The sequence below is a fragment of the Cervus elaphus genome, chromosome 22, assembly GCF_910594005.1.
Source record: "Cervus elaphus chromosome 22, mCerEla1.1, whole genome shotgun sequence".
Taxonomy (NCBI): Eukaryota; Metazoa; Chordata; class Mammalia; order Artiodactyla; family Cervidae; genus Cervus; species Cervus elaphus.
Window position 1 is genome coordinate 55,994,052 of NC_057836.1, and position 14,245 is coordinate 56,008,296.

The 14,245-nt window shown below is 41.4% G+C and overlaps 1 protein-coding gene across 23 annotated transcripts in view; it reads left to right on the forward strand.

Moving 5' to 3' along the window:
• Positions 1-14,245, forward strand: part of ANKS1B (ankyrin repeat and sterile alpha motif domain containing 1B) — a 1,073,060-nt gene that overhangs the window by 1,008,525 nt on the left and 50,290 nt on the right. For all 23 annotated transcript variants that reach the window (XM_043881060.1, XM_043881066.1, XM_043881055.1 and 20 more), the window contains 2 exons: positions 1,641-1,769; positions 3,978-4,049. In XM_043881060.1, the coding sequence (XP_043736995.1) occupies positions 1,641-1,769; positions 3,978-4,049 (201 nt within the window). The remainder of the gene's footprint in view (positions 1-1,640; positions 1,770-3,977; positions 4,050-14,245) is intronic.

Genomic DNA, 14,245 nt, shown 5'->3' on the forward strand with positions numbered 1-14,245 from the left:
TTGCGTTAACAGTGTTACCTGTGACTTGAGTGTACAACACTTGTTTGCTGTGTTGTTGTTGCTTTATCACGGGAGGGGGGGGAGATCAGGGGGTCAGTTAATGGGGAGATGTGAGGATGATTTGCTGGATGTGGGGAGAACTTTGAATTAAGAACTCACTGTTGCATGTTTCCAGAGCTTTAACTGTTATCATTTAAAGGTTATTACACTCACCTTTGAAATATTGAAATTCACATATTCTGCATTTTTAATTTTATACTAGTTTTTTTAAGAGCAAATCACAGTCAGTTGAAATAAAGATCCAAACATTTAAGAGAGAAGGAAAAGAAAAGATCAAAATAGCAAGTCAGAGGAAAACTTAATTAATTGTAACTAGTTACTGTTTTTACAAAATAAAAATCCATATAAACAAAGAGAAAACTTAAGAATGAGTCAGGGATGGGTCATAAGATGAAGGATTTTTGCTTAAAAATGCTAAAGTAAATATTCCAGATAAAGTCAATGATATCAACAGATGGAAGACGGGAGAACTGAGCCCTGTGCAAGTAAATTAGCAACTGGAACAAAACTAAGAAGCAGAGTAGCTCAGAGAGAGGAGCCGAGGGTTCTGACCAGTCACACACTCCAGTGAGAAGCCAAGGAGATGACATGAGGCTCGTTTGTCTCTTCCTGTGGTTGGGATTGACGGATCTCAAAGAGAAAACTTCAGGCTCTCTGCCTCAAATTGCCTGTGCATTCCTAAGGGGCTCTGGAATTCTTCTGTTTTTTAAACCCAGTTAGAAATTTGACTTTTTAGGCGCTCACACTAAACCATTACAGTAATAAAACATGTTGAGGTTAACCTCATGGAAAATGGTCATTAAAATGATGGGATGTCCTTCTGTCTTAAGTCTGTCTTAGCGGGCTCAGGTACTGCGTGATATACCGTCACATGGACTGTGCTTGTACTTGTGGTCAGGCTCCCCAAGTACATGCATATGCACATATGACCAAACCTGGTATTTAAATATTTATTCTTCATTCATGCCTTAGGTTTTCTGAGGGAGGTGTTTGAATATATCCAAGACAATCACGGTGGCGTTATGTTGATACAAATGAATTCAGAGGAGGGAAACTAGGTATCATCCACTAGAACATTTTCTTCTCAAATTTTGTCTAGTATCACGCCTACCATGTCTTCTCTCCAGAGATATAGAATTTTTCAAAGTACATGGTACATGTCCTCATCAGGAACTGAAATTTATGAAACAGAGTATTTTGAATTCATTTCAAACTAAAAACTTCAAACAGTCAAGTTTAAAAACAGAAAAGTCTTTCAAAGATCATGTGTTCTTTTCTGTTGGAACAGAAAATTATGACTTAGTAAATCATTTATGAATATCTTCATGTTTTATTTTAAAAGTACTTAGCTTAGGATGTCATTCTAAAAATAGAGTAAATCAACTTCTTTCATACCTCAAAAGTTAACTCAGCTTTGGGAAACAGGATGGTAGGACATATAAAACCATAAATAAACATATAGCACACCTAAATGTATTTGCACGTCTATAGCACACAGGTTTAACATGAACTCAGGCCAGCTATAGTGCATGAACTTAGCCTGTTACTCATGTTACCTCTAGAATAAATGTGATTTTCAGACAGGAGACTGGGGAGAACCTTCCATTACCTTGCGACCTCCAAACGAAGCCACAGCCTCAACTCCAGTGCAGTACTGGCAACACCACCCGGAAAAGCTCATCTTCCAGTCATGTGATTACAAAGCTTTTGTAAGTTACCCAGAACTGAGTACTTGGGTACCAGCAGGAATAGAGGGTACATTTCTAGCTTGTTTGCTTTTATATTGAAAGTATCCCCAGACATCCATCACTGAAATTCCTAAAATGTTTTCCCCTTCTCTTTTTTTCTTAAAGAAGCCTTCTTCAAAGGCTACTTGGAAATACCAAACAATTGGAACTTTATAACCCTTTTAATCTTATAAGCTTAAGGTCTGTTTTGCCTTCTTTGTATATAGTTGTATATTTTAAATTAAATGTGATAAACTGCTATCTTAAAATGGAAATGACTATAAATAGAGCACATATAGACATTTCCACATAACTCATCAGTTATCTCAAAACATTGGGTCCACAGCTTTATGTAAATACCAGATTCTTTTCATTGTCATCATTTGGATTATATTACTAGGTTTCTTGTGTTTTGTTTTTTTTTAGATAGGAGAGGGAATCAGGCTTAGCTGAGATTGTGAGTAATATGAACAGGAAAAGGTTCAAAAGATACCATCAGTTTGGGGGCCGGTGGTTGTCATGACTATAGCAGGGAAAGTGGATGAACCCTCAGCAGAACATTGAAACTGTCTTTCTTAAAAATAAATGTTTTAATTAGGACAAAGTTTCCCGATACCTTAAAAGATGAGGATTTCATATTTTCAAAAATAAGATAATGAAAAACATTGAAAAGAAGATAAGAATTTCACCACAATCATCTGTCATTAATTTATGAAGATGTAAAGGTCATGATTATCTCACAGCAGTTTAGTCTTTTCATTTTGTGCTCTCTGCACCTCTTTAACTGCTTATGTCTTAAAGCACTGGACTTGTTTCAGTCGTAATCTCCCCCAAAACTGTAAGACTGCAGTTCCTCCTTCTTCCTCCAGGACCCAAACACCAGATCCCTGAGCCTGTCTGAGCATGCCTTCTTGGAAGCCTTTGACTGAACCCTCTGTTATTGTGCCTGTGAACAAACTCTTCAAGTCCAGGCTCTCCTGGGTCTAAAAGACTGATTCCCAGCCCAGTTTTCGCAGAGTGCCAGGGTCTCCTCAGTCACGTCCAGACAACAATAATTTTAATACACTCTTTTAAAAAGACATATTGAGCTGTTTCTTTTCTCTCTTTTTTTGAAGGAAAGTAGAGAAAAATGACAGATGGAAAGAACCCTATTGAAGTTTCAAAAGATTGTGTGTGTGCGTGCTAAGTAACATCTGACTCTTTGTGACCCTGTGGACTATAGCTCGCCAGGCTCCTCTGTCCATGACATTCTCCCAGAAAGAATGCTGGAGTGGGTTGCCATGCCCTCCTCCAGGGAGTCTTCCTGAAGCAGAGATCGAACCTGAGTCTCATATCTCCTGCACTGGCAGGGAGGTTCTTTACCACTAGCACCACCTGGGAAGCCCCTTTCAAAAGGTTGAAGGAGAGTCAATTGATAGGAAGGCAAAATAGACATTTTGCTAAAAACTTTTTGCCCCCAGCCAGAACTTGGAGTGTCTGTGACCCGTCTGTGCTAAGGCAGCCTTGGAGCAAAGTGGCTGGTGGTTCCTGGAAGGAGATGCTACCATCCTTCCCCCGCCCTGTCAGCCCCGCCAGTGTCAGCGTGCACCAAGGAACTCAGCTCCCTGGACTGTGGAGCAACCGAGAACGACATCTCCCTCCCCGCATACTTGCAGCCTATTCTCAGGTGGATCAACCACCAGGCCCGGAACTGAGTATGAAAAGGGTCCAGAGCTGTTCTCTGCCTGAGAACAGCCTGGCGTTAATTACCTGTGCAGCCGGCTGAGTCCAGATGCAGTGTATGTTGCTTGGCTTCTCAGCTGTCTCATACAACCCTGTAATTACATAGACAGTGATGTGATTTATTTTTGCAGACATTGCTGCCTCAAAAAAAAAGGGAAAACATTTTTAGATGGCCCCATTTTGCAGTTAAATATGATCTGAAAGATGGCATCTTTAGAAACTACTGCAGTTTTATTATAAAGAGCAATTTACAGCTTTCAGAACTGTGGTTAATTCTGCTGCATTCTCTGTATACATGCATGTATTTGTTAGAATTAGTTACTGTTAGTTTTTAAAAGTTATGCAGCAGCCTACAACAAGGAAAGCTGGCCAGTAGTACTTCTACAATCTGCTTTTAAATTGCTACTCATATTTATGTTCTGTTTTTCATAAATTATTGATCTATTTATTTATTTTTTTGTATTTCAGTATTTAGGTTCTATGCTGATAAAAGAGCTCAGGGGGACAGAATCAACCCAAGATGCTTGTGCAAAAATGCGGGTAAGTTTGCCAAACAATTTTATTTCTTGTCACTGAAATACTAAATACTGGGTATGGATACAAATTGCTGCTTTTCAAGTTACTATTTTCTTCATCTGTTGGTCTGCTGAATCACACTGGTGTTATATAAAAAGGTGTTTGGGTTTTGTTCATGTTTATGCCACTGTGGTTTGATTTGATGTCTATTGGATGCAGTTACTCTTATTTTTAAAGATTTAAAGTAATTTTATATACATTGATCATCTCCAGATTAGAAGAAAAATGACCTTTAGTTTACTACAAAAAAAGTATTTTAAGCACCCACTTGGCAGTCTGAGAATACTTACTGAAAAGACTGCCAACTAACTAAAAATTAACAAATGCAGGAATATTGAGAGCATATTATATAAAGCTAATATGCCTTAGAAGCTTCTTAATTATTCATTTTTTTAATGTAAGAAAACCATACAACTCCAAATTGAATCATGTAAGGACACAGTCTTGACAGAAATGGCAATTCCAAATGTCTGTGATTGGTGGCTGCTGGGTTCCAAGGACCCTGTATTAGTCAAACCGATTCTCACTGAGAGACTGCAGATCCAGGAGCTTTTTCTTTTATGTGTCCCTCATTCTTCCTCCATAGCAGATGTGTAGAAGCCATGGTGATATCTGACTGATGATACAAAGTAAGAATATCGGACTTGGTCCACATAGCAACTAACCAGTCAAATTTGAGATCATTAGCAAGTGAAACACTAACTTCTGTTTACCATTAATTTTATACAAGCAGCTTTGGTGGGAAATACTTAAAAGCATGAAATCTAACAGTCATTGCTCATGGAACACTAAACATGTATGGATCTTCATGCCATTGAGGCCTCTGTATATAACGGCTGGTTTGATGTTTTGATGAATTCAGTAGCAGAAAGACTGAAACGGTTGTCCTCCTATTTGATGTAGGTATAGTATACTTAAATTGTCAGGACCAAGGAATCTTTATTCCAGGTACTGTGTTTAGATTTAAAAAAAAAAAAATCCCTGATATGTGCAGGAGCTCCAAGTTCTAGTTCTGTTGCTGCTTACTGGCCTTAGGAGTCACCTTTTAGTCATAATAATAACTGGTGAATTTACTGAGTGGTTACAACGTGCTAATCTATGACGTGCTAATAATGAATACCTTGAGTGTTTGCTCATCTAATCTTTACCACAAAGCTATGAGATTAATACTGTTGTTATCTCCATTTTGTAGATGAAGAAACTGATTAAATAACTTTCCCAAGGTCAGACAGTGAATAACTTGCTAATCTGGGACTGGGTGTGTCTGACTCCAGAGCCCAAGCTTTTAACTATGACATTCCCCTGCTTTTCCTGGGCTTCATTTTCTTAGACAATAAGAACATTGGACTAGATCCCATTAGGGTTCTTCCTGGTTTTATAATTCTGGAAAACTTGTATTCTAATTTTCTGTCAAAGAAAAATAAGAAAATGGGAAAGGTTTTCAATCGTCAAGCCTCAATAATTTTAGAGCCATTCATGAACATATCGAGGAAATTAATTTGGCATCTCTGATTTAATACTATTAACTCAGTTATCTGAATCCAGCTACTTCAGTGCAGTAATGAGCATAAATAGCACATAGAGCACATAGCACCATCTAAAATACACCAGATCTGTAGTTTGAATTTCAGTCAATTTCTTGAAATTAAGTGGATCTGAAATTCCATTTGGACAGCAATAGCAAAACCATTTCAATAGTCTCAGTGGAGAATAATTTAGTTAAATACTTGTCTGTTGCTTAAAATGAAAAAGCCATCTATTTAGAAGCCATTCTTCTGTTCTTTAGGGTGTTTTTCCAGTTTTCTGCCCTTGGTGTTTATTTTGAGTAGTTTACATGAAAATAAGAACTTTATTGCTACTTGGGATATCACAAACCCTTATTTCCCATCTTGATTAAATAAATATCAGTCTTTGACAGAGTAGCTAAAGTTGCACTCGCTGGGTTCATCAGAGCCTTTAAAACCCAGAAGTGCCCATTTGATCTGCATCTGGGACTATTGAATTGTGAACTAGAGCTCTCGCTGACTGATAAAGCTGCGGATCTCAGTCTATAGTTAATGTTCAGTTTGAACCTCCAGTGACTGTTCTCCCTGTTTTCAATATGGTGACATTTCAGCCAAAAGTCCCAGTAGAATCAGATCTCCCTAGGGGAAGTACTTCAGGGCAGGGGTCCTCAACCTCCGGCATCTAATGCCTGGTGATCTGAGGTGGAGCTGATGTAATAATAATAGAAATAAAGTGCCTTGGGCTTCCCAGGTGGCCCTGGTGATAAAGAATCTGCCTGTCAAGGCAGGAGACATAAGAAACATGGATTCAGTCCCTGGTTTGGAAGATCCCCTAGAGGAGGGCATGGCCACCCACTCCAGTATTCTTGCCTGAAGAATCCTATGGACTGAGTCCATATGGACGGGGTCACAAAGAGTCGGACATGACTGAGCTACTGAGCGCACACACACACACTACCTCTCACATGTGCCAATTAAACATTTATTGCCCTGAGTTTTAAAATATCTGAAAAGGTGGATCATTTATGTTGATAAAGAAATAGTTTCAGGGTAGTTTGAGGAACCCTTAAAGAATCTACAAGATTAGTACCAACTAAATTAAACCATTTAGGTGCAGACATATGTAGTAATTTAGGGTACATTCCAGTGTGCTAACATAAATAAAAATTTTAGGAGATTTTTTAAAATTGCATACTTATCAACTGTAAAATTTTTTTCCATAACACTGACTTCAACACATTCACTTTGCCCCAGCAGAGACCAAGCACAGTTTTCCCTTCTCAGAAGCACTTGGAGTGTTTGAGAGTCACAACTGGTTAATTTCTAAGTTTAGCTAAGCTTGTTTATTCATCTCTAAGATCCCCTCAGTCCTGAAATAAAGATAATTCTACATTGCTCTCCTAGTGTTCTGTTACACACCTATTATTTCAATTAAAAATATATCATAATTAACTGGTGGTGGTAAAGAACCCGCCTGCCAGTGCAGGAGACAGAAGAGACACGGGTTCAATCCTTGGGTTGGGAGGATTCCCAGGAAGAGAGCTCGGCAACTCACTCCAGTATTCTTAATCTGGAGAGTCCCATAGACAGAGGAGCCCGACAGCTCATAGAGTCAGACACAACTGAAGCAACTCAGCACACACACACACACACAGACACACACATTTATCAGGTTTCCCACAGCCCCCGCCCCAGATCTAAACCCTAAATAATGCTCATCTCAAAATTACCGTTTAAATTGTGTTTATTGGGAAAGACTCAATAGAAACTTGCAGGAAACCCTGATCATTTTTAAAGTAAAATTGCCTTTTAGAAAAATAAAAGCCTACAAAACTATCTATGCCTTGATATTGAGGTACACTTTTAGGAAGAATGATTTCTATGAATTATTTTGCACTTCAGTGGTACAACTTGGCTGCTTATTTCCTTTCCCATGACAGCTTTACAGACATGTCTATTTAAACTGAAAATTTTAAGACCTATCTTAGTAATCTGTGAGAAGCTGTAACAGATCTCTGTTTAATCTGAACACATTCGTTTGATGCTGCCTTTATGGTCCCGGTTGGGTCTTCCAGCTAAATGTGTGCTCAGAGACAGTCTTCATTCTGAAAGGACTCCTGAGAGGAATCCTGGCTCTGTGGTCGGGAACATGTGCTCCCCTGACATGTCACACAGACAGCAGGGAACCTCCCCTCTGTCACACCTCACATCACACTACGTAACATCTGGCTAGCCCTGCCCGTGCCCCGTAGAGGGCAGGAACCCCATATACTGTATCTCCAAGGCCTGCTATGTAATAGCTGCCTTAGGAGATGGTCGTGGTGATTCCATAAAAGGATGCCTGTGAAGGGCCTAGTTCAGTAAAATCTTAAAACACGTAGACCTGGTCCTCCAAATATCTGAGAAATAAGTAAATTGATGTCTAGATTTGCTCTGGAGTATTTCATTTGTTTTTCCCCACCTCTGATGGCAGTGCCCCAGCATTTGCCCCAGTTTTCTGTGTATTTATACACAGTATAAATCTGGATGCACTGGGCCTTAGTTGTGATGTAGGGGAACTAGTTCCCTGACCAGGGATTGAATGCAGGCCCCCTGCACTGGGAGCATGGAGTCTTAGCCACTGGACCACCAGGGAAATTCCTTCCGTCCAATTTTTAAAGGTCATTGCCAAAGGGGAGGAAAAAACAAAAGGGCACTGTGGATGCTATGTGTAATTTTCATTTTATATTTAGGAGAAGTAATTTGTTTCTGAACTGATTGGAAGTTGCCTCTTTTAAATGATGTGTCCACAGACTGAACTTTATAAAGCAATAGATTGTTTTGGCCTTTCAATTCTCTTTGTTATGAGTAGCTGCCACTTCAAAGATTCTAAGTACAGAGTTTGGTGAAATGAGGGATTTGTTCTGGCCACATGAGGTTCTACTATTCCATTTTCCTCCCTAGACTTACTCATACCCCACCCCCAACCCTGAATTTTGTCCCAGGGTATATGTATCAGTAATATATAGCACTCTCACTTCCCTAATTAAATATGCCACTAGGAACAGATCTGCTCCTGTGAGAGGTAGGCCATTATATTCAATTTAGTACTCTGAAATCTGACTGTCTCTAATCCCATATTTGAGGGTTAGAATTGTTCATCGGTATATGTGTTCAAGGAAATCTCCCTTAAAAAAAAAAAAAAAGAAAGAAAAGGAAATATCTGTTCTCAACTACAATAAGGTAGAAACCAGCCTTTCTGATGTAAGAATGAAAATATTTTTTAATTATTTTTAAGTCAGGAATAAGCAAATCTTCCAGTGTGTTTAGATTTTGAAACCTCTGTTTCCCAAAGGGCTTAGTTTCACAATCCATTCAGGCTTCTTGTTGAGTCTGTACCCTTTATTTTATATGATTTCTAAACTTTCAATCTGGAAGCAATTCTAAAGTTGAATTTTCAAATATATAGATTCCCAAATAATTGTCTGTGCCTTGGTTGAAGTGTGAAGACCATCTTTTTTCCTATGCCTGCAAGGAAAGAAATGAATGGCAGAGAATGGATTGGAAAGCCTGAAGAAAGGTAGATTTTAGAATCAGATGGAAATGTTAAATTAAGAGTTCTCTTTCCTTAGGAGACAAACAGAAGTCATGTTTATATATATATATAATTTTATTTATTTATTTGTCTGTGCTGGGTCTTCATTGCTACAAGGCTTTCTCTAGTTGTGGTGTGTGGGCTACTTTAGCTGTGGTGTGAGAGCCCCTCATTCTGGTGGCTTCTCTTGTCGTGGGCCTTGTTTGGGGCCCTCGGTCTTCAGAAGCTGTGGCTCCCGGGCCCCAGAGCACAGGCTCAGCAGCCGTGGTACAGAGTCTTCGTTGCTCCGTGGCACGTGGGATCTTCCTGGAAACAGGGGTTGAACCCATGTCCCCTGCTTTGACAGGGGGATTCTTTACCACTGAGCCACCAGGGAAGTCCCAGAAGTCATGTTTAGTCCTTCTGCCCTCATAAAAATCCCTTCTGTGAGGAATTATTTCCAGAAATACCTTCAGGGACTACATCTCAGAAAACAGGCTGGGGGGAAAAAAACCTATAAACAACTGCTGTTTAAAAAGTTTCTGTTGCCCAAGTTTCAGAGGAGAGTCAAATTTTATCTTTTTCTGTCTCAGAAGTCCTGCACAAGGCAGGTATGTGGTGTGTGTTGTCGGTGTGTGTGTATTAAAATAGCAACACACACACAAAAACAGTCGCACTTCTAACCCCGTTGCCAAGCTTTCCTGGGGACTTCTTGCTTTGTGAGTCTTGTTCTTTCTTAGGGGTCTACCTCAGTGGAAGACTAAACCACCCAACCACCTTACCCCAGATCAGTTTCATACCCCAGATCTCTTTATTTTTCATTTTTGTTTTTATTACTCTTGTTACTAATTTTCTCCCGTGTAACACCCTCATTGTTCCACATCACTAGAAGATTTTGTGCACCTCTTCTGTCTTTAATTTCCACTTGTCTGAAGCTCTTTTTAAACATAGTGAGTCAGTTGTCTTTGATCCAGACATGTTGCTCTGCTGAATTTTCATTGTTGCAGCCATTTCACTGCCGCCCTAGCATGTCGGCCCAGAGATTATTCGGTTATGCTCACGGATTCCGATTTTACTTTTGCCCTCCTTTGCTAGTGGGATGCTGTGCCCTGGAAAGCTCGCCATCCTCAGAGTAACAGTGACAGCCCAAATCTATTGATGCTAGGCATGTGTCATCTCACAGCAGCTCCACAAAGTAGACGCTATATTAACATCCCCATTTTACAAGTGAAGTAACTGAGACAGAGAGGTTAAAACCTAGCCACATAGTTTGAAAGGGGTGGAGGGAAGACAGGACTCCAGACATACCCTCCGGTATTCTTACTGTGGTGAGAAGGGGAGGCCCTGGAAGAAGGAGCTCATCACTGGGTTCCTTCGTAAATTCAAGATAACGCCCCCACCAACACACACACAGTCACTCTGAAGCTGTACTTAAAAGTGATAGGTTGAAAAAGTCCCTGTGTTTTTGCACGTTTACAATTGGCTTTTCTCATTTAAAAATCTTAAATTTTTTAAACTTACATTTGCTTCTTACGAAAGCAATATACATTCATTATTAGTCAACTTTCAAATAGAGGTACAGAAAAAAGAAATAAAAACAACTGTAGTTTGAAAAAAAACCCAAAACTGTAGTTTTATCTTCCCACAGTGGTTAACACCTTATTTGTATGTAATCCTCCAGACTGATTATACATTCATAAGCATCACTTTTCTACAAAAAAATGGAAATATTCTGCGCCTACTGTTTTAATCTGTTTTTAAACATATTTTGAAACATTTTTATTCCAATAACTATTCATCCCCAATATTATTTGTGCTAGTTGAAAAATACTCCAATCCATAACTGAACTAAACTTATTTAACCATTTCCCCCAGTTGATCATTAGTTTATTTCCATTTTTTTTCCAGTTATAACCAATACTATGGATAACATCCCTGAACCTAAGTCTTTTGCAATGGGTCTTATTATGTCTTTAGAATAAGCCACTAAATGTAGAATGAGTAGGTCAAAGAGTATACCCATTTTGAAACTCTCGATAAGTATTGCCAAACTGCCTTACAAAAAAATTGTTCCAATTTATACTTCGAGAAGCAGTCTACAAATACGTATCGATGTTTGCTTGTCACATCTCTCAGGATGTGTTGGACATGTTCCCAGTTGAGGGTGCATTGGTGGCACTAGTGGTAAAGAACCTGCCTGCCGATGCAGGAGACTTAAGAGACACGGGTTCAATCCCTGGGTCGGGAAGATCTCTTGGAGGAGGGCATGGCAACCCACTCCAGTATTCTTGCCTGGAGAATCCCATGGACTGAGGAGCCTGGTGGGCTACAGTCCATGGGGTCTCAAAGAGACACTACTAAAGCAACTTAGCACACACGCACATGGGGAGCTTCTATGAGAAAACACATCTCCACCATGACCCCTGGGCTCATCAGCTCTATCTGGCCAACATCTATTCTAGATGTAACTCTGGAATCTGTCTTTAGGACCTGAACCCGTTATTTTATGTGCACAATGTATTATTATACTTTCACAGTCCCTGAGAAACCATGGCCAAATTAAGTAATACTTGTTAATTGTTCTGAGGACCAAGATCTGCAGCTAAGTGCTAACTAAGGATTTTTGGAAATCACTTGTCAAGTGGAAATAGCGTGTTTTGATAAATTAACGTCTCTCTGAATTAATGTAAGTTGCAGCACAACTTTGTATGCATGGCAGCAGAGAACAGTTCTGACAGTGACTTTCAATCAAATTGATCAACTGCATTTTTAGAGCAGAAATTCTCAGTGTGGTCCCCAACCTGGCAGCATCCGCAGCATCTGGAAACTTGTTAGAAATGCAGACTCTTAGGCTACCACTGACTTACTGTCTCGTCTGTTAGAACCACTATAACAAAGACTGGGAGAAATTTATTTCTCATAGTTCTGGAAGCTGGGGAGTCCAAGATCAAGGCCCTGGCAGGTCTGGTGTCTGACAAAGGAACTTTTCCTGGTTCATAGACGGCCAGCTTTTCACCCTGCCCTCCTGACAGGAGGGCCAAGGGAGCTCTCAGGTCTCTTTTATAAACACAGTAATTCCATTCCTGGGGCTTCCCAGGTGGCTCAATGGTAAAGAATCTGACTGCCAAGGCAGGAGATGCAAGAGACGCATGTTCAATTCCTGGGTCGGGAAGATCTCCTGGAGGTAGGCATGGCAACCCACTCCAGTGTTCTTGCCTGGAGAATCTCATGGACAGAGGAGCCTGGCGGGCTGCAGTCACAGAGTTGGCCGCAGCTGAGCACACACCCACAGAGTCCCTTTCCTGAGGGCTCCACACTCATGAGCTTGCAATCCTGTAAAGGCCCCACCTCCTAATACCATCAGTTGGGCATTAGGATTCAGTGAATGAATTTGGGGGTAGGGAGTGCAAACACTTGGCCTACAGCACTTCCTGAATCAGAAACTCTAGGGGTGGCATCTAACAGTCTGTTGTTTACCAAGCACTCCATGTGATTCAGATGCTCTCAAGTTTGCGAACCACGGCGTTGGTCCACGGGCAACCAGTAAGGCTGCCGTGTAGACCGTCCTGGTAGAGCATCGTGCCACGGTGCCCGGAAACCAGGGCTGGAGGAACAGAGATGGAGGGCATCGCTTTGTGCCCTGCAGACTCGGCCGGGCTGTGTTCTCTACTCTGACAATACACACAATAGCCGAATCTTAGGCAGGAGGGCTGGTTTAAATGGCTGCTGCTTGCTGCACTGTCTGTTCCGGTCCCGTGGCCTTACTTAGGCTCTACGTTCGCTCAGCCTTCGGGTCAGAGTCCTTGTGACCAGAAAAGCCCGTGTGAGGTCATTCATGCCCTTATTTCCGGCCTGCCCTCTCAGAAAGGCTTTCCTTCTCTTGGTGCTGGCAGTTGGAGCCAATTTCCTGTTGCCAAGGCCTAAGCCTCCCCTTGAAGCTGAACTATCACGTCTGTGGAGCGTTTGCCCTTTAGGAGTCTGTCTCGGTGCGTCTCTCATCACATCCGTGGGTCTCCTCCCAAGTTCTTCGGAGGCCTCCAGGCCTGGCTCGGGGCACCTGGGTTCTCTGCAAAGTGTTCTGAGCTCTCCATGTGTTGAGAGGCTGACTGCAATTCTTGTCTGTAAAGCTGGCTTCCTACTCATTGCTGTACATTAATTCATTTGCTCATTCCTTTAACAGTCATAGATTTCAGCAACTTTTAGATTGACTCCTGTAAAATTGCTGGTATTTAGCCATTTTGACCTTAAAAAAAAAGTCACCTTCATAAGTTTCACCTGAGACCATGTGCTAGTCATTGTAGGACAAATCTGGAGAGGTGGGGGCCGTCCTCACGGAAAGGGGCGGGCCTCACGGAAAGGGGCGGGCCTCACAGAAAGGGGCGGGCCTCACGGAAAGGGCCGTCCTCACGGAAAGGGGCGGGCCTCATGGAAAGGGGCGGGCCTCACAGAAAGGGGCGGGCCTCACGGAAAGGGCCGTCCTCACGGAAAGGGGCGGGCCTCACGGAAAGGGGCGGGCCTCACAGAAAGGGGCGGGCCTCATGGAAAGGGGCGGGCCTCACGGGGAAGCAGGCAGCCCCACCCCCACCGCGAGGGGAGGGAAGGGGAGGAACGCAGCCCCTTCAGCCAGGAGGCCAGAAACCGACCAGAAAGCACCTCTGGAACTGAGCTTTTCCCAGAAAGTGACCTTGAAACTGAGCTTCGAAGGGTAAGCGTTCATTTCAGATGGCTAATTTGCAGTCTGCTTTTTCTCTTAACGATCCCTGCAACTTAGCTGGTTTTGCCACATACAAAAATCACAATATTGCTTGTTTGGTGTGGTTTTTTAATCGTTTGAGAGTTGCTTGGGGCTCCCAAACATAAAAGTTTGATTCTGTTTTAATTTACTTGCTGAAACTGAATATAATAATTAAGTGTTGAAATAAGGGACGTATTACATGCCAAAATTAATAGTTATGACTCAGCACTGGCTGTCTCACTAGAAAGCATTCTCAAGATAGCTGTGTGTAGGTTAATATATGCTATAAGTTGGATGGCAGTAGACCACCGAGAAATCTGTGCCAGTCTGTGCTTAAAACACCCCCTGGCAATGATCGGGTTTTGTA